Here is a 25,669-nt window from a genome sequence, read left to right as displayed (position 1 = left end):
CAAAACAAAGGGTCTTTCACACAGGGTGCATTCTTTTTGCGTCTTTTTATTTTACATTTTTAATGTTTCATTTTTGCCTTTTCCATGAACTTGCTTTTTTAGCTTCTTGCTCAATGCTTTTTAGACAGTGATTTGATTTAATTTGCATTGACATTATGGACTGGACTGGACTGCATTTATATAGCGCTTTCATAGACCTAATGGCCACCAAAGCGCTTAACATTTTGCCTCACATTCACCCATTCATACCGACGGCGGTGTCAGCTATACAAGGCACCATCCAGCTCGTCGGGAGCAGCTGGGGTTAGGTGTCTTTATCATGGACACCTCGATACTTGGTCAGGTGGAACCGGGGATTGAACCACCAACCTTTTGGTTTGTAGACAACCTACATGAACCACTCAACCACTGCTGTTTTACTACAAGTTTTAAAAACATATTGGCTCTTTCATTTACATGTTATTGATATCTAATTTTATCATGCAAGTGTTATCAGAACACGTCTAGATGACATTCAAGCGAAGAATTAGAAGGAATCCTAAAATCGTGAGGAGTTGCTTATTAACCCTTGTTGCAACAGAGTCCTACCCTACTAATGACCGAACTACAAATACTTGCACCATTAGCAGTTTAGCTGTGTCCATAAGTCAGGTCTATATCAGTGGTGTGGGTTCAGAAAGCAGCTGCAGTTTTCTAATGGTGCCAGATTATCCACCATTAATCTGCTTTGACGTCTCAGGCAGAGACGTGTGAAAGTCAGCCTCAGTAACAGCTAAATGCCTCTGAAGGCGCTGAATTACTGGATTACTTAGTTAGGAATGGGGTTAATGTGGTCCACACAGCTAACTGGGATATGCAGCCTGCCTCACGTATCTGACAGTTAAGTGGTGGGTGTGTAATGATTAAAGCAAAATTGCTTGAATGCTCACAAGCGACACTTCACTGTGCAGTTAAAGGAGCATTTCACCCATTTCCACATTAATCTTTATTAAAAGTGGGGCATTTATGTTGTCGAAATGTAAAATAAATTTAGAATGTGGTGCCCTCTTGACCAAGAAAAGACAGAAAATAACTTTAGGGCGCATTTGTATGCAAGACAACTCCCACAATGCACTACATTGCACAGCTCTGCAAGCCACTCCCATTAATCCAGAAGAGTGCAAACATCAGAGGAATCACTCTTCCCTCTGCAATGCTGTTCCCTGCAATAGGGGATACTATTCCCTTTTATTAATATACAAATTTGAGTAAATTTCAGTTATTTTGTTCTTTGTTTTTGTCACTATCATTTTAATGTCAATATTAAATATATATATAATTATCTTTTTTAAAATATATTTAATAGGTAATTATAATTATCCTGCCCTCATCTTATTCCAAACCAAAAGACATTTGTTGAAAAAATGTCTCTGTTTTGTTTTTTGGGCATAGTGGTGTGATGGTACATGTGTTCGTCCTGAACTGTCACAGTTTCGGTGCATACAGTTAGACGACAAATACAGCCAGTTACAGGTGATCAACACTCCAATCCAGAAGGGTGTGTGTGTGGCAATGCAAGACTGTTTGCTAACCGCCACAACAGGTAAAGAGCAGAAGAACAGCACATGTGCGAATCACTTGGCCACTTGAAGTCCACTAGATGCATAGAATTCATCTTTCTGCTCTTATGGACAAAAAGAGTATACTTTGAAAGGCTGTGCATGAAAATTAACTGCTTATTAGCATGCATATTACAAGGATATTGGCTGTTTAAGTCCTTATAAAGCACATGTTATTGACCTTATTCCGTATCCCTAAATCCTAACTATTAATACCCAGTAATTAGAAAGGCAAAAGTCAATTTTTTTTAGTTAATAGTGAGAATTGGTCGCTAACTAAAGTGTGACCATTTTTCCTACTGTACCAAACTCGAATTGAACCATGACCCCAAAACTGAGGTACGTACTGAACTGAAACTTCTGTGCACTGTTACACCCTCAGTATATAATGAATGTTGTTTTGAACTCCATTGATTTTGAACTCAGTTTATTCTGTTGAGCTTGTGGAGATAGCAATGAAATTTAAAGCTACATCCTCAAAGGAGTAATATATTGTTGGTATTCCCTTTGTTATAAAGGCTTCAGAAGGAGGTGGTTCCCAGAACTCAGAAACTGTGTGACAACTGACAGTGTTCTTGCTTGGCAAACCTCTACATTACTAACTTGTTGTGTTAAGTAGTTTCCATGGCATTTCAAATTTATAGTGCGATTGTGAATTGTGCATACACTGTGGGTAGCGACTGGCAAACTTAAACAAAAAGGATTTTCAATACCCAGTAGTCCAATGAAAAAGAGAACTAGCTTTCTGTTAACTTTTACACACACACAAACACACACCTGAGACAAATGACTCCCTGTTAAAGTAATAGTTTACCCCAGGCCTTTTTCACCAAGCCCTTCTGGCTGTATTGTAATACTGTAGGTATTGAAGTTTGCTGTCAATCGACACGCTGTACCCTGCCAATAACAGAGTTTCAAAAGCTCAATGGGGACTGTGCTTTTTCATTGAAACCTTTCAGACTTAAGGAGGAAAAAACAAGCACTGGGAAGCTGAAGACCAGCTTATTTATGCAATACTGCACATTTTGTTTAAAGGTAGGTCTCTAATGTAATCCGTCTAAAATAGAAGATTGCCTGGTTGGGATGTCCATGTTTTTTTTTTTGTTTTTTTTTTTCTTTCAGCACACTTTAATGACAATGCAACAGATTTGGTAAGTAAGCAAGTCAATGCCTGTCTGATGTTTGTCATGATGGACAGTGAGTGTACATTCCTAACCCAAACAGAGCTCCAATTTAGAGGGATCAGCGGCAGGGCAATGGAGTTCCTCTTTGGAACTGAGTCATAGCCCCCCTATGTAATTTCATGGCCTTTCTGTCCCCTGTGCTGGCACCTGTGCAATCATCCACCTAATGCCCATAATCCTGTGAATTATCTGTCCTCTTGTTTCAGTTAAGAAATCCATGGCTTTTGTGCTGAAATGGTCATTGCGAGACTTCGGTAATAGTGTCCATCTACAGTTAAAATGGGTCTGCTAGCCCTGCTTTGCCCTAGCATTCGGTCTTATTAAGCAGATGATTTTATTTATAAAATATACATATATTTTTTTAAATGTATACTTGTAAATGTCTTATCTTAGAAATTAATAAATGACCTCTGTGTTGCTATTGGTAGGTAGTGATTAGAGCAGATAGTGGAATTATTTTGTTTTATAGAATTTTCTTTTCTAGTTTATAATATTCTCTGAGGTCCACTTAATGTTATTAACATTTTTACATAAAAAAACATCCAAATTTAGAAGTAACAAGCTGTTTTCTCTCCTGATTTTGACCCTCTCTTCCGAACACTCCATTTTGATGGGCGTGGTGCATTCAAGACTTAACGTAAAGTAAACACCCACTGCTATGACTGGGTAACAGTTTTGCATCTTAAACTTACTTCAACTACCCCACCATTAGATGTGTGGAATTGTTTTGAAAATTTCCAATGTTGGAAAAATATCTTATGAATTTACCATTTGATTTTCAAACTGTCATTCTTATAGGCTATTCTTAGTTCATCCTTTGAAAAATGAAATGAAAAAAGTCAAAGACATTCATTGTCATTTACAGTGTCGTGTTTTAAATGTAATCCTTTTATTCAGAATTACTATGAATGGCTTAGATCAAAACGATAACAAAAGCAGCGTTCTCTATGTCCGTAGCCCTCAATCGGGTCATGGGGTCTATACGACCCCAATCGAATTTTGCGTAACAAAAAAAAGGTTCCCTTTATCTCAGTGGAATATGATTTTGTGACTTTATACATTATCTATCTATACACGCACACACACAAAAAAAAAAGGTATGTAAAACAAACTGCTCTTCGGGGTCAATATGACCCCACATTGAAATAAATGGGAAATGTGAAAAAATGTGTCCAAAAAAAAAAAAAAAAAATCTGGCATAAATCTGATTTACACAGAAATTAACGCCTAGTACTAGAGCATAAATGCAATGTATCATAAAAAAAATAATAATAATATTTCATATGCTTAAGCTAATTGTGTAGTTGAGGAATTGTGTGGTAGGATACAAAAGTTCTTTATATCTCCAAAAACACAGCATTAATGCATAGATGAGAAGTAAACAAAAAAAATGATATATTATTTGTATGATTAAAAATGTATAGTTTTTGTACAATTACTCAATTAATTGTTGAGGTCGTATAGACCCTGAAGCCCAGAAGTGTAAACAGGAAACGAAGACCATTTGAAGGTTAAATATCCGAAAAAGCCATGTTGACCCCATAAATGCCAAACCAAACTAAAGAACAACAAATCACAACTATCAAAAACTAGTCCCATTTTGACTGCGGTGCTACATTATAAATACTATGTATATCAAATCTGGGCACCCACTTTATATTAAGTGGCTTTAAGTACTATGTACTTACATTGAAGTTACTACTTTGATACATTGGACTTATTGTGTACATGTTTTTACATTGTACTTATATTTTGAAAATACCTGCATGTAATTACAACTGTAATTAATTGATGTAATTACATTTGTAATTACACAGTTGACCCTTCCCTTACACCTTAACCCACCCTGATACCTACCCATACCACCACACCTGTCCCTAACCTTACCCATATCACACCTCAATAGCAGCAAAAGTGTTTTACTATACAACCTGAACACAATAAGTATATTGTACTTATTTTCCTATGGAAGAAAGGCATTGTTGTTTTTGTTTTTTCTGCATAGGTGGTCTTTTGTCGCACTCTGGCGTATTGTGACAATCCAAAACTAGTCATTTTCTGAGCTTCATTTCAATAAAAGCTTATTTTTGAAAAACATTGTTTTGAAGTTTTGGGTTCTGAAACTTGCAAGATATTATTACAATGGCCTCTTGTATGTCAAAAAAGTTTCAAGTTTGTGTTTATTTATATAGCACATTTAAAAACAGCAAACAAGGCTGACCAAAGTGCTGAACAATACACATGATGAAGAGAAAAAAGAAAAGACAGAAAAAAAATGTTGTTTATCTATTCACAGAAATGGTAGAAGACATTTAGTCAACTGCTTCTACTTTAAAGCAAAAAAAAAAAAAAAAAAATGAATCGGATTTAAAAGACTGCAATTACATAGCTGCTTCCTTCTGTCTGCTTGCCTCTCATTTTTGATGATTTATGCAGTGATAAGAAATAACGTCTAGGAGTTCTTAATGCTTTCTTGGCTCCAGGCAAGTCTAGTTGTAATGCTGAACCCAGAGTTGACTTTTTAAAGCAGTACAGTTCATTTCAAATTGCATTGACAACAATTATGATGATACCATAAAGTTTTGGCTACTGTCAAATGTGCATAACCACAAAGAGATTTGCTTACTGTTTTCTGGCAAATGTTTAAGACTCTATACCATTCAAAGTTTGGGGTCAGTAAAATTTTGTTTTTACAACAATTTTGAATCAATCAAACTGATGAAATATTCAGTTTCAGATAATATTCTATTTCTTTTGGACTTTCCATTCATCTAAGAATACTACAGATGTATCAAGGTTTGCACAAAAATATTAAGCAGCACAACCGTTATCAACATTGATAATGATAAGGAATGTTTTTTTGACCACAAAATCAGCATATCAAAATTATATCTGAAGGATCACGTGACCCTGAAGACTGGATTAATGGCTGCTGAAACTTTAGCCATCTGAGGAATAATTGTGTGTTGTACTATATAAGTTATATTGTGATATTTCATACTATGATTTTACTGTTTTGATCAAATAAATACAGCTTTGGTAAGCATAAAAAGCAAACTTATTTTATTTTTTTTATTTTCTTACCAACCCCAAGCTTTTAAACAGTAGTTTATATGTATGAAATCAATGCTTTAACAGACAAGTTCCACCACTGACCATGACTATCTGCACTAGTCTGCAGGAGCTAAACATTGCAGCCTGGGGTCCAGCTTAACTTGTGCCATGAATGCCCGTCAATCACTCCCTGACAACAACACTTCCACAAGCTTTTACTCATCCCTCACTTTGACTCTTTGCTCCCTTTTTTTATTCATCCTGCATGCCCCCCCCCCCCCCCCCATGCACTCAGACAACCCTTATCAACTGCTAGTGACTTAATGCAGAGACTATAGTACAACAAAAAACCTTCTAATATTGTATAGTGAAAGTTAAAGGATTTGTGTGGAATTCTTATTAAGTTAGACTCTGTTTAATCACCCCCTCCAAAAACGTGCCCCCCAGAGTTTAATCATGTGTGTCGATACAAGCAGATAACCTTTTACTGTTTCTGAGGGCTAGTGCTTTGCCGGAACAGAGAAATCTACGCTCTTAGCCGTTAACTGTCTGTCGATATTGGCTGTTTTCAGAGCAAACCGAATTCCAAAGGCCTTAGACTTTTGGCAGCAGGTAAATGTGATGACTTGACCTTGGTTCCTATCTCTTCAAGGCATGTCTACATACCTTGGCAGATGTCAGCACTTGCTGTCAGTAAGGTATTTTGGAAGTGCCCCCTCCTTTTTTAGTCTTGACTGATCTTGCTTTGTCTCTACTATATGTGTGACAATATATTTACATGTATATATTTATATAAATCAATTTTTTTTTCTCTCAAACACTGTGCATTGTCCATTAGAGGTAGACTATGAGGATCTATTGTTCCATATTATCAAGTATCCATGCTTTCAGTTTTCTAACACCATTTTTATTTTTGCTAGATTGACTAATTTGGTTGACGTCTGGAAATATACTTTATGAGTGTGCACAATATGGACTAGCTCACTAATTTTCCTTCTTTTGTTATTTTTGGGTGTAGTCAGAAATCATACAAAATCTGTTCCAAAATACCTTTCTCGGAAACATGTTAAATGAAATGACTAATTCATGGAGTGGGTCTGTTTTGGACATTAATAGAAGGAAAAACACCTCACACCAGGCTCTAGATTGCATTAATATCCAGGCATTGTTTTATACGACATACAGAAGCTTGTATCTGGAAGAATAATAATCCTGCCTGTAATCATTACTGAAGTGGCAAGTCCAATGTCTTTTGTAAAGTTTTACCAATATCCTGTCTTCTTGTTACCTTGGCTGACCCCTCCTATTTGAGACATTAATCTGAAATTCACTCATTACAGCATGGCTTATCTGCATGTTTATGACTGGGGAAGGGAATCACTAGATGATCACGCTCACTAAGACACTCTATTAGCCAAATTATATGCCTTTATGACTGGTGTGTTTGTGTTGTAGCTTTGACATGAGAAATGATTTTGCTGTCAACACCACATCACTGTAGTGACATGACCTCCATCAGCCTTTCTCAGAAGATCTCTGCTGACCCCGGGCTGCTGTTTTGCTCGAGAGATTGAGAATCTCTAGTGGCCACTGAGGATTCACTGAAGCCAGACTATAAATGTACATTTCTATGTTAGCATACATTACCTGCCTGTTTTAGAGAAATTCTATGACTGAGAAACAATTCGGATTATGCTATACTATCGGAGATGTGACCTGAGGGTAGTGCACAAGGTTCAATGTGTTGCACGATGGAGCTTATGTACAGGGGACCAAAGTTTAAAGGGTTATTCACCCAAAAATGAAAATTCTGTCAGTATTTACTCACTCTCATATTGTTCCAACCCCGTAAAGACCTTCGTTCATCTTCGGAACACAAATTAACATATTTTTGATGAAAGCTGGATCACTCCTGCCTTCTAGTCCATATGCTTCTTGAGGAATTGAAACTTGCTGGCCTGAAAGTTATTGAAACATCGTTAAAATAGTCCAAGTGACTACAGTGGCTCAATCTTAAGTTTATCAAACGACCAGAACACTTTTTGTGCGCAAAAAACAACAAAAATAACGATTTTATTTCAAGTATTCATTTGCTTGTCTCTTTAGCCTCGAGTCAGGTTACTATTTTAATAACATAAGCTTCTGTTATTGTACGTCACACGCATCACACACATGACCTGCATCGGCCAATAGTGAGCCTACTTGTGACGTAGCTCTACACTATCACACTACGTTTACTGACTAGAGGTGCATAGAGAACGAAGTGAATAGTTGAAATAAAGTCGTTATTTTTGTTAGTTTTTGCGAACAAAAAGTGTTCTCGTCGTTTGATAAACTTAAGATTGAGCCACTGTAGTCACTTGGACTATTTTAACGATGTCTTTAATTATTTTGCGAGGCCGGCAAGTTTCAATTTTCCAAGAAGCCTATGGACATTTTGTGGCCCTCTTGAGGCCCCCTAGTTGGCCCTGTCCCCCTAGTTGAGAACGACTAAGCTACAGGAAGGGGATGAGAAGGCCCAAAAGCAGCCAAGACCACCCCAGTTTCTTTTCACCTGCTATATATGGAAAATAGTGATTTGAGCATTCAGCTAAATAACCATGTTGTGTTTCATGGGGAAAAAAAATTAAATAAGGCCGAGTAAAGATGAGAACCTTTTTTTAATTTTTGGTCCGCTATCCCTATATCATTGCCTATTTTTAGAAATGTCATCTATGATAAATACAATGTGTTTGATTAGCAATTGCTCATCCAGAACTTCTGATTTCTCTGAAACCGTAATCAGATGTGTTGGAATCTGGCATCCCACAGCTTCATCGTTATTCTGTCAGCGGTACGCTGCTCGCTGGTGAAATATGGAAAGTTGTGTTATTTGAAATCGGGGAAAAAGTAGCAGCACACCTGTCGCGATACTTGCTGGCTGAGGACCAGTGCCCCCACGCCGAATAGATTGCATTATGTTTCTTTGCACATGCTGCGATTTGATATACGACAGTGTGCCAGTCGCACACCCTAGTGTGTGTAACTCAATCACACATAGTATTCTGAGAATGTCTGGCTTTTTGCCGGAGCACAAATAGGTTCTCCGCACACACACACACACTTACACAGATGCTGGTGTCAGGCGTGGCACTTTGGTTCTCCCTGGAGACTGGAGATCTATTTCCCAGCCTACAGATGGAGGAACAGCAGCAGGCTGGCTGTCAGCTAAGATGGACTCCAGTTGTGATTTATAGCTGTTGGAACGCAAGGCTAAAATCAGGAAAATTCGCTTGGACTACTGAATCTTTTAACGTATTGACTTTGTAGTGCCGTAAGTCTAATTCCTTCACGCATGCTGGAGCCTATACGCTGACTTTTTAGTGGTTTTGAATGACTCTCACTGTCTTTTCTCATCTGATAGTGCGACCATAATCAGTCCCAGCAGATGAATGATGCTGAATATGCATTTAGAGACCCATTAATTTAATATCCAATCCCTAATGGGCTGTTAAATTCTCATTGGCTTGTGACATAGTAGGGCCATGGCATTGATAAGTGAAATGCATGCTGGTACTGACAAAAAGGCGGCTTCCATGAGCTTATCCACTGAATCAAACCCTGAGGTTTAGTCGGGGTGTATTTATAATGAACCATGCTTTTTTTTTTTTCTTCTATTTTCGCCCTCGATCTCTGTGTCTTGCTGTATTATATATTTGGCTGGTGTCTGGGTCATCATAAAGGTGCATCAGAACAACTGAAGTGAGATAAATCAGGCTTAGTGAATTTGTCTCACCCCCCTTGCATCAGACATCTGTTCAAAAGCCTATAGCTCCTCGGAATGACAGCACTAATTCAGACCGGAAACCCCAGCGGCTAATGAGATGCCAGACACAGCTTTCATTCATCTCTGTGCCACTTCTGTGTGTGTGTGTGCATGTTTCACATTGCATCACTCACCAATTCAAAAGACCATCTCTGTCCCACACCTGTGGCTGTAATGATGGAATCTGACTGTTAAAGTGACTTCTTTCAGATAATTTGGCAATGTTGCGATTCCATTCTCCTGCAATGCACCTGTGCTCACCTCGTAACTAACCACGTGGTTTATATGTTCATACTTGCAGAAACCAGGTGCAGTTTCGTGCTGAAATGTTCTTTAAGGTATTTATTTTATTTCGTCTTGGTTGGTTTAGGGTGTTTTGCATAATTCAATCATGATATGCAGAATGCTTTTGAGAAATAAGTGTATTTAGGAGAATGTCTTTTTTCAGAATTAATCAAAGTGAACATCCGCTTTCAACTTTTCATGGCCCCTTACACTTGATTTGAGATAGATAAACACAATCAAAACCAGATTAGAGAGATTAGAATGAGATTTAAAGCTATTGCATGGTCTGGAATGCAGTGTTATAGTCGAGACCAGCTCACTCGAGTCCGAGTCGAGACCGAGACCATAGAGGGTCGAGACCAAGACCAGAGAGGTTAGATAACCTAAGGTTGGGTCTCAAACCAGACGTAAAGATATCTTCAAGATTATGTAAAATATTTTGTGGTAACAACAAAATTGGCATCATACTCAAACAGTAAACCAAATATAACATTTGAATCATTTACACTGTAATGGTAAAAAGGCCACATAGTGGTGTAGGGAATTTTATTATGATTATTACTTAAAATTGTTACAATCAGTAAGTGCTCTTTCTTTTAATATTACTGCAAACAAATTCTGCGTGGCTCTTATATGCAAACTAAATTAGGGATGATAAGGCAGACATTTTCAATAGTTGAGCTAGAGGCTCCACATCACATCTGACCTGGGTCCTGCTGCATTTTGCGCTGCACGAATGTTATAGTCTCAAGTCATGCGCAATTGCGCACTAGAAAGTCAGCAATCATTGGACGTTTCGTTTTCATCAAACAACAATTTAAAGAAATATTAACATACAGCAATAATCATGACATATTTTAAATGGGACTCGAGTGGACTCGGGAATAAGTCCGAGTCCTAATATGTTCGAGTACGAGTCAATTCCAAGTCAAAATGCACACGAGTCCATGACAAGATCGAGACCATTAAAATATGGACTCGAGACCGAGTCCGAGTCCACAACACTGCTGCTGGCATTAAAAATCATTTATCTTAACAAAAAGTGTGGATTCAAACATTTTGAAAACACGGTGTGTTTCCACGATGTCTAAATGTTTTTTCGATAAAGAGTTAGAAACCAAATTGATGAATTAGCATTTTTCCTTATGTCATGTTTCCTGTTATCCTGTTGTTTTTACAGTTTAATTGGATGTTTTGGGAATCTATCAGTCACACATGATTGAGAATTTGTTGTGTTATCCGTCAACACTTATAGCAAGCTTCTGGCAGATCAAGGCACTCTGATGCTTAATGGTGTATGGAGGCTGTTAAAATGCAATCAGACACAAAGTGTTTAGGTTATTTATTTTTATAAATGCTTTTATCTGTTATTCTGAAGCAGCGCATTCAGGAAAACATTACAATAAAAGTAATCAAAGCTTTTATTATTCTGTCCATAGGTTTTTAATTGGTCTTAAATCATTTCTATTGGTCCGCTGTGCACATTAGGGAACCATTAACGTGCTTTGCATTGTGTGATTTACAGGCATTTGCTGTATAGCTGCAGTCCAAATGTATTCAAATGTTATGTTGCAGATTGGATCTGTGTGGAGGAAAAAAAAATATCAACTTCAGGTTCATGGAACTAGGAAATCACCCATCAAATGCACTTTATAGCCTACATCCATCAAGACAAGTTCACTTGGTTCATTGTAAAAGTCTGAAACCATCTTCCAGTGGTATGCATGCATGCTTGAGCAAGCAGGAGTCAGTGAATGTGAACATGTGTGTTTTAGTGTATGTTTGGCCATTAGCTGGGTCGGATTGTTAAATGCTTTAGCAGAGTGACTGATCCTCAGTCATTAATCGGGATGCTCATTTTTGTGGCTGTATTTAGTAAATACTTTCAGTATTTAACAGTTGTTAAGTATTTGCACCACTAGGGATTTAATGGTTTATTTCTTTATCTGCCTAGAAATGCATATATTTTCTTTGGCTCTGCATCTGATGTGGTAAACAAGTAGCAAACAGCTGGGCATTGCATGTCTCAACGTGTGATGGTAATGAACATCAAATACGGTATTTAAGGCCCTGATCTGTATCTTGGCTGTTTACCTTATAAATACTCAAAATCCCGAGTCCTGCTGTGCTGTTCTGCTCATGTCTTCTATATATATAAAACTAAAATAAATTAAAAAAAACACTTTACAAGATGGCAGTCATTATATTATCTTTCTTCAAATTTTGTCAAGCATTTAGTGTGGTTGAAAAGATGTTTAGTAGATTGTAAATATGAGATTTTTGATTTCTCTCGCAAAGTTTCGTAAAAGTTAATGTAAAAGCATTGAAATATATTTTTTCCCATCACCCCATGTCCCTTTAGGGGCTCTATACTGTATGGATTACAAAATAAATGCTAAAAAAAGAGCTAAAAATTATTTCAGTTTGTTACAAAATAGAGCTTTGTTCGGTTTTATGGGAATTTCCTAACCATAATCTGTTCTTTCTATTCAAATTGACTCTCCTATAAGCAGGGGATGCCTCAATCTGATCATAACAACAAAAAAAAAAAATAAACTGTCATTTGTGTCTCTTTAGAATTGGGATGTGCAAAATGTAAGGGATAGTTCACCCAAAAATGAAAATTGTAATTTACTGCCATTCACTCTTATGAATGGTCACCCAAACCCATATGACTCTATTCTGAGGAACAAAAAAGAAGATATTTTTAACCAAACATTTTTGGTTAACATCGACTTCCATTGTATAGACAGAAAAAGCATTTCTTAAAATAACTTGTTTCACAGGAAAAAAAAAAAAAAATATATATATATATATACATATATATACAGGTTTAGAATGAGATGAGAGTGAGTGGATGACTTTTTGTGAACTATCCTATAATTATGGCCCATCAGACATCAATTTCTTTCAGGGCTGTTTGCACGAAATGTTCTTGGTTTCAAAAGCTGCTAGAAATGGAGTAAAACATGGAACAGACTGTAGGGTCTTATACAGCAGTTTGTCCTTTATGGAGACTCAAGTGAATTTAAAATGTGTTTTGAGATGAACAGTGTTACTGGGGAGAGTTGCATTACTGCAGTAAAGCTTACTGTATGAGAGCTCAGTCTCTCACATACGCGTGCACACACACATTCAGCTCCCAAAATCACAGATGGGATTACAAAAAGCCTCTCAGCCATTCCACAAGAGAACCAGCACAGCTGTGATAGAAAAAAAAAAAAAAAAACCCTTTAAGAGAAGATGTCTTGTGTCTGATTTTGGTGTTGGGCTAGTGTCTGTTTGTGCGTGTGTTTAGAGAGGGTACAATAAAGGTTTAGTGGAAAGGTGAGCAGCTGGTGACATCTCTAGCCAGCGATTTCTGCTATCATATGAAAGTTTATCCTCAGAAGATTTTCACTCTGGCAGGTCAATATAAGATTAGAGGGGTTTTGACGCATAAATGTGGCCACCCACCCTGATGAGAATGGATTCCCGGCTAAGCATGAGCTGGTTTGTGTGGTGAGAACTCGGCTGACACATGGCCCTTAACTAGCTCAGTCATTTATGGACTACTGTAGTACTACTTCTGGGTATAAGGCATTTCCAGGCATATACTTCTTTTTTTTTCTTCTTCTTCTTCTTCTTTTTTTTTTTTGGGTTTAGAACTGAGAAAAAATGTCACTCTGGTCCGGAGGCAAGGGTTTTTTAGCACACAGTACCTTGGTCTAAAGTGGGCCAACTGAGGCTTAAGGAGTGGTCATGAAAACAAGTATATCTGAGTCAGGAGAGGATCAACACTACTGCTCAACTACCTGCAAACAAAAGCATTCAACACATTTAATACAATTTCAGTTGAACTCACTTTCAGAGTGTCTAAAATAACTTATGATTGCGATTATATGAGGAAGCTGATCACTGTATGAGGCAGAAATATACATGCGATACTAAAGGCTTCTTATGCTTACCATTGCCATTATAAATGCACGTGGTTATGGAAAATACCGGAGACTGCTTAAAGAATTTACACAAATTATATGATGATTATAGTGTATTTATTTGGTTTCATCCATCTCTTTCCTGTGCCTTTGATACCTGACTTGATAAATTATACATACTTCTGTAAACTTGTATAACTCATTACTCCTGTTTTCAGTCCGTGAGCTCCCTCTGTTGCTCTGGCTAAAAGGATAACCGTATTGAGACGGAAGTTATTTTTCAAACAAACGTCCTCAGATCACATCATTTTGTGGAAAATTAATAGAAATGCTCATTCTTTCTAAAGAAATGTGACGTAAATGTATGATGATGAAACCCTTAATGGTTTGATTCTGCATGTTGATGTGTGCTCCTGCTGACACAAATGAATAAATAGCTGTCACTGTAAAACAATTTATAGTGTCAATCATTTAAAGACCAAAATCTATCTAGCTTGTTTCAGGTTTTCCCCGTGCTGATGATATGGGTTTGTGTGACGATGCTCTTTAGTGGTGTGTTAAGGGTGAGTTGTAGGGTAGTGCTGTGGTACTACTGGCCCGACAGTGGAAATGCATCTTGATATTGGCTGCTGTGGTGGTCTACTTGAGGTCTGAGGCTATTGGCACATTGTTAGTTATCCCTGGCTTGCACTGCCCCGGCAATGGAAAAGCGGCTAATGTTGCACAAAGCAATGCACATTTTAAAATCAAACAAACAATAAAATAGGCTGACGTTAGGGCTGCACGATTAATCGAAATGAAACCGCACGCGATTTGGCAATACGATTATTTTATGTGCAGCTTGTCAGTGCAGTACGGCTGATAAATACGGGTAGTAAATACTGCTCCATTTGAAACTCAGAGGGCGCTCTCATGCAGAAACTCGCTGTAGCTGAATAAACAGGAGATTAAAATGCTTTGATTTATTAAATGTTGTCTTGGATGAGGTTCATAAATGCTTCTCATGTTTGGAAAGAGGTTTGACGGATGTTGCTTTTTTTTAAATTGCACATTGTAAGCGACTCGCAGTGCTTTAAGATGGGCCAGTTTTTACTACGGATCAAAGCCTGACAAGCTTTGCATAAACAATAATCGCAGCCTTTGTGATTTCATAATTAATTGTGAAGCCCTAGCTAATATATTTGAGATGATAAATGAACTTTTGTTAATATTAATTTAATTAATAATACATCATTTCCGTAATTCCATAATTTCCGTCCTTCCAATTTTTAAAATCCCAATTAGGACCTACATTTGTTGAAGGATTGTAGAATTAGATAGTTACTTATTTTCAAATTGTTTAAGTTTTTTTTTTTTTTTCCTTAATGCGGTATCACAAAATGTAGACTGATATAATTTTGGTAAATGCATTTTAGTTATTGAGTAAAAATATGTGTCAAAATATTCCATATCAGTGCATTTATATTTTTGATTTTGAATTAGTGACAGAAAAAAAATCACAAATTTTTCTTTGGCACTTTTCCTTAGTTTTTCAAATATCTGTTCTTCACAAAGTGTTTGGTGTAACAGACCTGGATATGTTAATAAAGTTTCCACCACCAGTTTATAAAGTTGAATCTATCAAAAATTGAGTTATTAGGCAGTAAAGAAAAAATGTTTAAAAGCACTAATAACAAGAACACTTAACCACAGGATATGGTTAAACTGAGCCAACATTTTATGAGAAAACCCAATAGCTACCTGTCATAGATAAACTATTTTTTCTGATTGCTGACTGTCTTCTACTATTTCCCAATGATGTCATGTCTAATTCAAGACCCTTCTGGTTAAAGCGAAGTTACAGAGAACCAAAGCTGTCTAACTATGTAAACAGAGCTCTGTGGTGAAAGTAAGCATGAGGCAGGCACTACTCCAGACATCCATTAGAGAATAATACGCACACATGTTTTGCTTAATTGAAGACCTCACCAAATTCTTAAAGGATGTGGTCTACATGCAATATGAGCAAGTGTGTGTGTGTGGCCAGAACCACAAACACAAGTATGCAAGCAGCTGACGTGTCGGAAGTTTAATTTGAGTTCATTTCACAAACACAAATGGAAACACTTTGTTTGAGAAAAGCCACAAAGATATATATTTTTTAGCCATCTTTGGTCCTACTATTGTTGGCTAGATTTAACAGGGACATATACATTCTTGTATCTTCCCCTCCTCCAAAGTAATTCCAATCAATGTAATTAAATAGTTTTTAGACTAGCATGGAATGTAAAATAGCAACGAGGTCTCCCACACTTTCCCTTGACATGTGTAATGTTTAAATGTCTCCCAGTTTACATTAATAAGCAGAGACAACTGTAAGTAAGCCATTAGTTGTTTGTCTTCCCTCAATAGAGTAAACGCTGGGGCTCCTTGTCACTTTAAAGAGTAACTAAACACTTAACCAACTTTTTTTAGTTAATGATCTGTAAGAATGGATCTTTATTAATACCAGTCATTGATTCGAGTAACTTTTATGGCATTTGTTTATAAAGTGTTCTATTTCTACAATATATGGCGTAAAAACGTCTTAGTACTGCCCTCTTCAGGTTGAACGGTGGCGACTGCAGTTGAATTTTCCTATTGGATGTTTGCGGTGGTACGTGACACAGCGGTTGTTGGTGACGTAGGCAAGTTCCATACAAAGAGATGCGTCTCAGGTGTACGCCCCCCTCCGCTTGGCTCTGCCCACTTTTCCAGCATTTTTCAAATATTGCCAGTGGGTGGAGTATGTGTTATTGTGTGATTTTAGGGGTGGGGATACCTGTAATAAGTTTAAACTCTTCAAACTTTGTCTGAAATGGAGAGGCCAAAACAAAAGTGGAAGGAGTGTTTGGGAATCCTGTTTGGAAGATTTGGAACAATTTTTTAAATTTTTTTTAAGTTTTACAAATTTCTTTTTGTTGCTTCTAGTGACGCCAAAATTGCAAGCATTTAAAGGGATGGTTCATCCAAAAATTTAAATAATTTACTTGCCCTCATGTAATTTCAAACCTGTATGACTGATTTTTCTTGTGTATTTTACTTATTTTTTTATTTTTTATTTTTGAATATATATTTTACTCGACACAATGAAAGTTGTTTGGACCCCAATGTTTTTTAGAATATTTTGTGTTCGCACCAGAACCTTATACAGGAAGGGATGACATGATGGTGAATAAATGATGACAGAATTTATTTTTGGTTGAAGAATCTCTATCAAATTACACAGATTTTGTAAACTTGACAAAATAACAATAGAAGTTACCCTTACTATTATTCTTATCAAAACGTTCTATTTTTTTATTTTTACCCACTAGACATAATTGCTTTTTACTTTGGTTACAAAAGCAAGTCTTCAAAGAACAGAGGTGAACGGTAGATCACCCTAATGGTTGTGGGGAATCAGCATGACTTACAGTGTGTCTCAGCACCACATGCTTTTATTTTCCCAGTTGTTACTGTTAATTTTAGACCTGGCATAAAGCGTGAGTAAAGTGGTCTTGAAGAAAAGTAGTCACCCAGTGATGATACCTGATCTGATGATCATTTCAAGCTCACAGTCAGGACGTTCTGAAGTATAAACCACATGAAGTGAGACCTTAGAAAAAGCTTACGAAGAGAGACAGAGGGAACAGTCATGCTAACTTCAGAATCAAATTTCCTGTTGGGCAAGTGCTTCCTAAACACATTTATACTCTCACTCATATTCACCCACCCACCAAGTGGGTTAGTTCAGTATTGGTGTTTGGCCATACGATAGCATGTGGGGATGATACGGAGCTCTCTGAGAGGACGTGTTAATGGATGAGCCTCATTCTTTGAGCTGTGGAGAGGGAAGGTTTTGGTGGCCTGTTAGGATCTTAATCAGGCCTTGAAGTGCCTTGCAGGATTCTGTTACTCCACATGTGATGACACAACAGCAACCTTATGCTCACAGCATTTAAAAGAATTTAGTTTATGCAAGCTTCACTTGAACTTAGTCTTTTTACATAAATTGTGGTAAAGAGTGAGAAAAATGTACAGTACAGTAGTTGTCTCAAAATTTATTTTTAAAAGGGAACATACACATAACTTTACAAAACTTTAGTTGTGAGTGTCAATGAGGTTGGAGTGTGTTTTGTGACCTGTGTTGAAAGACTTAATGTGTGCGATGGTCAATGGGGTTTAGTCGTGCTGCCAATCACTTGCCTATTGATTTTGACCTTGACCGAAACCTTGATGTTTGCAGATTGCATGAGATGCTGTAATTAGTGAATAGATAACCAAAATACCAAATAAAAAGGTCTAATGCATTTACATGAATTTATACCATTTCTGTTTGGCAAGCATAGGCCTAATCGGTGTAAGATTGTGAACAAACACTCAATAGCCGCGTTTCCACTGCCGAGCTAGAGCCGGGCCAGGGCTAACAGCGAGCTGAGCCAAGCCAGTGGCCTCGGGCCTCAAGCACCGGGCTTGCATTTCCACTGCCGGGCCTGTAGCCCCACAGCGCTGCCCTAAACCCCGCCCCTAACGCGCCTTTCTGGATCAAACGACATACAACCCATTGTAATTTATTTATTTTTTAAGTTAGGAAGATTGCATGTATATTAACTCACTGGCCGTGGCTGCAATAGAGTCCTGATTGTCTCGCGAGTCACCAATACAATATACAATACAATACTATACAATACTTCGCCCGCAACTTTTTCATTTTTTTTTCCTGAACTTGAAGCGTTGCTTGCTGAATGCTTAGCTTAGAAAGTTCAGCATCAATGTATTTTATAACGTCCTCGTTTCTTCACACGCCGTCACATTGACGTTGTACCATTTCTTCTGCCCAAATGCTCAGAAGAGCTTTGGTATCTTCGACAGACCAGTACAGGCGATTCTCCATTTTGAGCAGCGATTATTTTGCGCGATATAAAAAAGTGAAATTTGCATCTTGCTTCAGATCATAACGTTCCATAACACCGATAAACTCCGCCTTTTACCTTGAGCACGCCTCTAGCCCGAGTTGGCCCGCTTTGGCCCAAGGTATTCGACAGGCCAGAAATCCTGGCCGTTGGCCCCAAATAAGACCCGATCAAGCCATGGAAGTGACCGTGGAAATGCAACTAGCACGCGCAAGCACAGCTCGGCCCTGGCCCGGCAGTGGAAACGCGGCTAATATGTATTGTAGAAAGAATTCAATATATTGGGGAAAAAGGTTTGCCACTTAACGTTTTGCTAAATGGCCGTCAGGAACTAAGCAATTGGTTGAGTCAAAGCATCAAACTCCTGTGGTGAGTCTCCATACGGAGCATCTGCACGGCAGATTGAAACATTCCAAATAAGTCAACGCTTTTGAAGCCAAATTATTTTTTAATGGTATGATAAATTCCCATGCTGCGTTCCCCTCACTTTTCTCTCTCTCCTCACTCTCCTTTTCTATCCTTTTCTGTGCTTCCCAACTGTAAACCTTAAAGCAATAAATATGAAAAGGCCAGAACTGGAATTTACAGCACCTGTAGTTACCGCCGCAAACCCTTAATCATGAGCAGATGTAAGAGCAACTTAAAAGCAGGGGGGTAAAATCAGCACGCAAAGGGGGGATAATGGTAAGCGTGGGGTACTGTTTCACCAGCCGACTGCAGTCAGCTCCCGACATATGGGGGATTAAAACACAGACAGCGCCTGAACAAGTCCCTTGGAATCAGAAACATTAGCACTTCATGTTGTTAAATGCTGTTACCGGCACTAGCGTAGATGTCTAGTATGAACTTTCTAGAGTGAAATGAATACGGACATCAAGGACTTCTGCCATACAACTGGGAAATATGAATTGAGAGAAATGTGGTGCTATTATGCCAAATTTCCAAATGGAGGTTTGAAAGAGTTTTTTTATGTGCTCGATTGATTGTAATGTTCATTTTTGTATGCAGTTTCTGAACCCAAAACATATTACAACCTGATTGGAGTGGACTGCAAAAAGCAGTAGGCTGGAGCTTTGATTTAAGTGGGCTTACTGCAATAAGACTATTCAAAAGGAACTTTTTTCCACACTGCATGTCTCTTTGATTGAAGACTAAATGTTTAGCGTACTTGTCTAAATGTGCGTTGTCAAATTAAATGTAAGTAAATGACATTTTTGGGTGATCTATCCGTGTTGCTCCAAACTTATGACTTCTGGGGAACATAAAGATATTCTGAAGAATGTCTCATAGTCTATATAATAAAAGTGGGGTCTAATGTTGTTTGGACCTCATTATTCTTCAAAATACCTTTCATTCCTTTTGAGTCTCCTTTGTGGAAAATTTTGCATAATTAATTGTTTACATATGTCTGATGCAAATAATGCATTCTGAAGCATTTGAGGATTGTTTTTTTTTCTCTGTTTTTGTTATTATTTATGCACTTGCCCACATGCTGACGCACTTGTGAATATGTGCCGTCTTTGTCTCTACCGCTGCTAGGTTAATATTTAAACTCAAGGCTCAGTCAGAGGTCTAACTTGTGAACAAGGCACAATGGTAGCACTGTGAGCCCTTATTTATTCATGCTCAGCTTCCTACCTTAATCAGTGTAGCGTTCTCCTCAGGAGAGCGGGAAGAGGGGAAAAAAGAGAAGTGGGTCAAGGAAAAGTCATGTTTGAGGTAATGCACCCAAGGGGCCAGCCTCTGATCATTATATGACATTATTTAACCCAGAGATGAGGTCATCTCAAAGCAGACACAGAACCTCTCTCAATCCCTACTAAGCCTAAATATCAAAAATCAAACAAGGCATGTTTTACTGACAATGGTGAGGTTCAGTATCTAATGACTTCAAACACCTACATGAAGTGCATTACAAAACTTTTTTCCCTGTCCCTTATATTTTGTATTAAGCTGTTAACCTACCAAAGTTCCTCACACATTGTTTAAACTTTTTACCCCCAAGAAATTATGTCCGGATAGTTTCGCGGAGGCATGCTGCGGTTTATAATCACCCTGTTCTGTTTTAAGAGCTCATTCGTTAAACTGATTGTAAAACGCACTGTTCCTTATTTAAGTATCAGTCATAATTTATGCTGAAAGCGATGCGGTCGTCTTTCTGTTTTTTAAAAGGAAAATCTTAATGAAGAACAGGCTTTTTATGATTCTTTGGTCATTGTGATTTACTGAAACTGTACAATGGAGTTTTGAGGTGCAGAATTCAGTAAAATTGATATTACAAAAAGCAGGGTTGTTCAAAATTGTGAAAGTACTTAATGTTATTATGAAAAAAGCCTACAGTTACACATGGTCATTTTGTAACTTCTAAAATAGTGTATCAAGATTGTACTTAAGTGTACTTCATGTGTACTGTATCTACATACCTTATACACATGAAGTACACTTAAGTACAATCTTGATGCACTTTAAGCTTATCCCTGTGTAATATTATGTAATTGCAAAGGAAGCTACCGCATGCGTTTATGCGTTTGTGAACGAGGGAGTTAGGCCTAATTCAGATTAGAAGAAGCTACTGCATGTATTTAAGGTGTAAACTAGAGGGTTAATTCAGATGGATAAGTGCATTTCATGTGCATCTACATACCTTAAGTACAACCTTGATTTAGAAGGTACAAAATGACCATGTGTAACTGCAGGCTTTTTACCTTATTAACATATACAAGTACTTATTACATCTGTAATGCGTAACCAACTCGCATGTGTAACAGTATAGCTGCCTAATACATGAGTGTAATTACAATCTGTTTGTACAGGCTGTTCCATAACTTATTTACATGTTAATTACATTTTGTTACATATTACAATGTCTACCAAGTAATTACACTGTATCATGGACACCATAAAATAAAATAAAAGTGTTACCATTCTTTTAATGAGGGAAGATGGATCCTGTAATTGACCACGCACCTCAGGAAATATTATTTTTTTATGAGTTGGATTTAAGTGCATTCATATTATAGAGGATTTTCCAACTAAATAATTAGATCATGTATATCAGATCATATTCTGTATGTGAATTTGTCACACATATATTCTCCACAAAGTTGTTAGCCGATAACTTGGTAAGTTAAATGTTAATGTAAATTTAATAAATGTTGCATCCTGTTTACCACCTTGAATTTGAAATATGTATTTGGAAATAAAGCGTTATTCTGAATTGGATTGCTTTTCTTAATTTAACTGAATGATGCCGAGCTGACTGAAGCCCATGACACTGATGATCCATGTCTTTTCCAGTAAGAGACCAGCTACGCCTGCTCCTGTTACATGCATTAGCGTTTTGAGAACATGAGTGCACATTTTCCCTCCTTCCAATAACTTCTAACAGCTTACAATCATGTGCCTCAACAATAGAAGGCCTGCCTTAATACCAGAAACTTTTGAGAATTATAAACATTAATTCAGAGCTTGACAAGAAGCTGTCAGTCAGCTGGGCAAATGCTCCAACATGCTGAGAAAAGGCCTTTTCTCGTTTTAAGAGACTTCAAAGACCTTGGCAGCTGTAGCCAACTCTGATCTGTTTATATAACTGAATCCATAAAGGGTTTGGGCTTGTGTTGCAAACAGATCTGAGGTGTTCAACACTGTTCCATGGGCCTCAGGCTCTTTTGTTTGGACAATCTTTCACACAAAATGTTCCTCAACTCCGGAGAGCATGAGCGATCTTGCTTTGCCTACCTAAAATTGACAAAGGTGCCTATTCTTAGAGGCAATAGTTTGCGGGGCATTCCAGGTTTCTGCTTGTCGAGCGCAAATTTGGTGTACTTTGGTGTTTTTCTTTTCTTTTTTTTTTTTTTTGGGGGGGGGGGGCATTCACAAAGTTTGTCTGTATAAAAGTGATTTGTGTATTGTCTTTCACGTCTCCTCCCCAGAGTGCATTTAATCACAACATGAGAATGAGACATCAAAGCAGCCCCTGTCATGTTTACAGAGAGAAATTATATCAGTTGTCGTCTTTCTTCTACTCTAAATTTTTCCTCCTGCCTATTATAAACAAGTCACACAGAGTCTTAGTCAAACATTGAATTTTGATGATCTAAACAGATTCTTTTTATCTCTCTCACTGTTCTGCTCCTTCCTTCAGTAATGGATGTCAGAGTGATCAGATTTCTATCTCTTGTGGTTGCTGGCACACCTCAGGGGTTAAAGCTGTTCCCCAGAACTTTTCCAAAACCCCATTGGTTCTGTCATTACTCTTCCGGTGATTCCTGAAACATCATTCAGCATTAACTGCTGCTTGTGATGGGACCCGTCATCCAGACTGTGGAGGGATAAATAAGTAATTTGCCAATACGTACGTACAGTATGTTACATTACAGCAAACATTTTAGTATATCTTCTCAATGGACAATAATATAGAAATGAAACTTTTATTTTAGAGTAGTCAAATTGCTGCTTGCATAGCAGTATATATTTAATGTACTCTGAAAATAAGTCAACATACAACCATCATTGTCCAAAAAAAGATGAGTACACCCAAAGTGACTTTCATTTCCAAACCTGTATACCTTTTTATTTCTTCTGACGATTTTGTGATGAGTGTTTTTGTTTATACAGTGAAAGTCAACGTGTCCCCAGTGAGCGAACGAGATAATTATCCCTTGCTTGAAAGGAAACAATGGCAGTTGATAGTTTCTCATTCATTATTTATTGATACCTGGAAATACAGCATAGAAAAATGCTGTTTTTGTCTTACTTTTAAAAGGGAATAGTTCTGTTGTTGCTGCTTAATTCTGAAAGACAGGAAAGAGTATTACAGATCTTGTATCATCACCGTAATGGATCAGGATACCTATTGATACTGGCTTTGCCACACAACTTGATGGAGGTGTGTGTGTATGTTCGAGGATTGGAGTGTGAAAGAAAATCTGTGTGCATTTCCCTTGGGTGGGCTTTGAATGTGACAGGCCTGTAAAACCAGCACTAGTTTTGCATTTCAACAGCTGTCTGTTTGCATCAAACATCTTTTCTGAACGTAGTACGACAACAGGATAATATATTTCAACCCACTTTCAGAATTCAATAACATTTTATCGGACGGGAAGCAAGCATTCCTTTCTAAGATTCATTTCTACCTATTTGGAAACAAATATTTTCTGGCTGGTTCTTTATTAGTTCTTTTTGCTTTGATGTAACTGTTGTGAAATGTTGGCAAAAGTGCATCAGCACACGTAGAAATATTAGCTTTAACATCCATTTAAAACTTGGGTACAGACTGGTTGTTACTCTAGCTTAGCCAGTAATTCATACTTCTTTGGACCCTGGAATGTGAAAGCTGAATGGTAAGATTATACAATGTGAAACACTTTGACATGCAACCAATCAAACCCTTCAGTGGTTTTCTTATTCTCTTTTGTACATTCTCATTTTTTTTTTTTTGAGTTTGTGTCTGAAGGAAATCATTATTGTTGAACAATTATAGCAAATGATCAGACTTAACAAGTGAGAATATGTTTTTGCACAGATGGGCAAGTGGTTTTTAGAACCGATCGTGTGCTTGTTGCATGTTGGTACTTCCAATCGTCCAATCAATGTGTTTAACCTCATTAATATGTAAATAAGCACATTAACTCAGCATTTACAAATGCAGAGTGTGACATTGAATCCTGACTATTGGATAAATTACGAACCCAGAGTAACAGCGTGAAATGTGGATTAAGAGTTAAAAATCACGTTTCAAGTGAAAGCATGTTGGAAGTTACAAGCTCATTTTCATTCCCTGGCAAAAGTAGAGGTAAACGTTTTTGTTTATTATTATTTGTGCTTTATTAAAGATGCTATTATAGTTTTTTCCTCTATGGAGGAACAACTCTGTAAATCTTGTCATAACAGTAGCAAGTTAATCGGTGTGTAATCATTTCTGAGCTTTAAACACCACTAACGTTTTGGCTTACCTCTATTGTCCTGCAGAATCAGAATTACTGAGCTCAAAAGTACTTCAAACTTTTCTTCACCTTGCATTTCTCTAAACTGTTAAACTATCAGAGCTCTAAGAACTACAATTGATTGTTTCTGAACAACTTGGCAGCCGTCACAAGTTTCCACCTCCCAAACAATGTTTTTCAATCCAGCTTTAATTTAATCTGACTTTTACAACTAGGAATGCCATTTCCAACTGTCTTGTCACTATAAATAATATTTTATAGCTACTGATTAATCTTTATTGTCTTGATCTATAATTGAAAATTATTATGGTGAAACATCAAAGCGCAATTTGCTTTGATACACAGATGTTCATTAAGCGTATGCTGTGTTGGCAAATAGTAGAACATCATTCTACTGGTTTTATGGTATTGATATTGCATGAGCATTTCCATAGGTTCATTTTTATCACCCCCTTAATGTGATTATCAGGTTTGCAGTCAATCAATGCTCAATAAAAAAAAAAACAGAGTTTGGTTCATCTTGCTTTGTGGGATCAATTATTTAGTATTCACACAGTGCACCGCATAATCCATATTATTTGTGATGCATTAGAAGCTAAATCCAGTTTTATGTTAATTTGGACTGTATATGACTATCACTGGAATAAGAACTATTGACAAATGACTGTGACATTATTTCTCTGCTCTGGTGAGTTATGCAGGTTCAAAAATGTACTAATAAACCTTTCTTTTCTTTTCTGAAGGAGTGCATGAGTCTCGACACGAGAAAGTCCTCAGTGTTACCGGGGATGGAATTATTCAAAGTCCTGAATTCCCCAACACATATCCCCGGAATACAGTTATAGTGTGGCGGCTGGTGGCAGTCACAGAAAGTTCCAGGATCCAGCTGACCTTTGATCCGCGCTTTGGCCTGGAGGACGCCGAAGACGGCATTTGCAAGTAAGAGACTCTGACCCTTTGGTCACTTG

General features: G+C 37.5%; 1 protein-coding gene across 2 annotated transcripts in view; it reads left to right on the top strand.

The window, feature by feature from the left end:
• Positions 1-25,669, top strand: part of pdgfc (platelet derived growth factor c) — a 52,116-nt gene that overhangs the window by 5,581 nt on the left and 20,866 nt on the right. For both annotated transcript variants that reach the window (XM_089134916.1, XM_089134915.1), the window contains one exon: positions 25,445-25,640. In XM_089134916.1, coding sequence (XP_088991042.1) covers positions 25,445-25,640 — 196 coding nt within the window. The remainder of the gene's footprint in view (positions 1-25,444; positions 25,641-25,669) is intronic.

This window comes from Pimephales promelas, chromosome 9 (genome assembly GCF_988280905.1).
Source record: "Pimephales promelas chromosome 9, fPimPro1.hap1.1, whole genome shotgun sequence".
NCBI classification, from domain to species: domain Eukaryota; kingdom Metazoa; phylum Chordata; class Actinopteri; order Cypriniformes; family Leuciscidae; genus Pimephales; species Pimephales promelas.
This window is presented reverse-complemented; position numbering and strand designations above follow the sequence as displayed.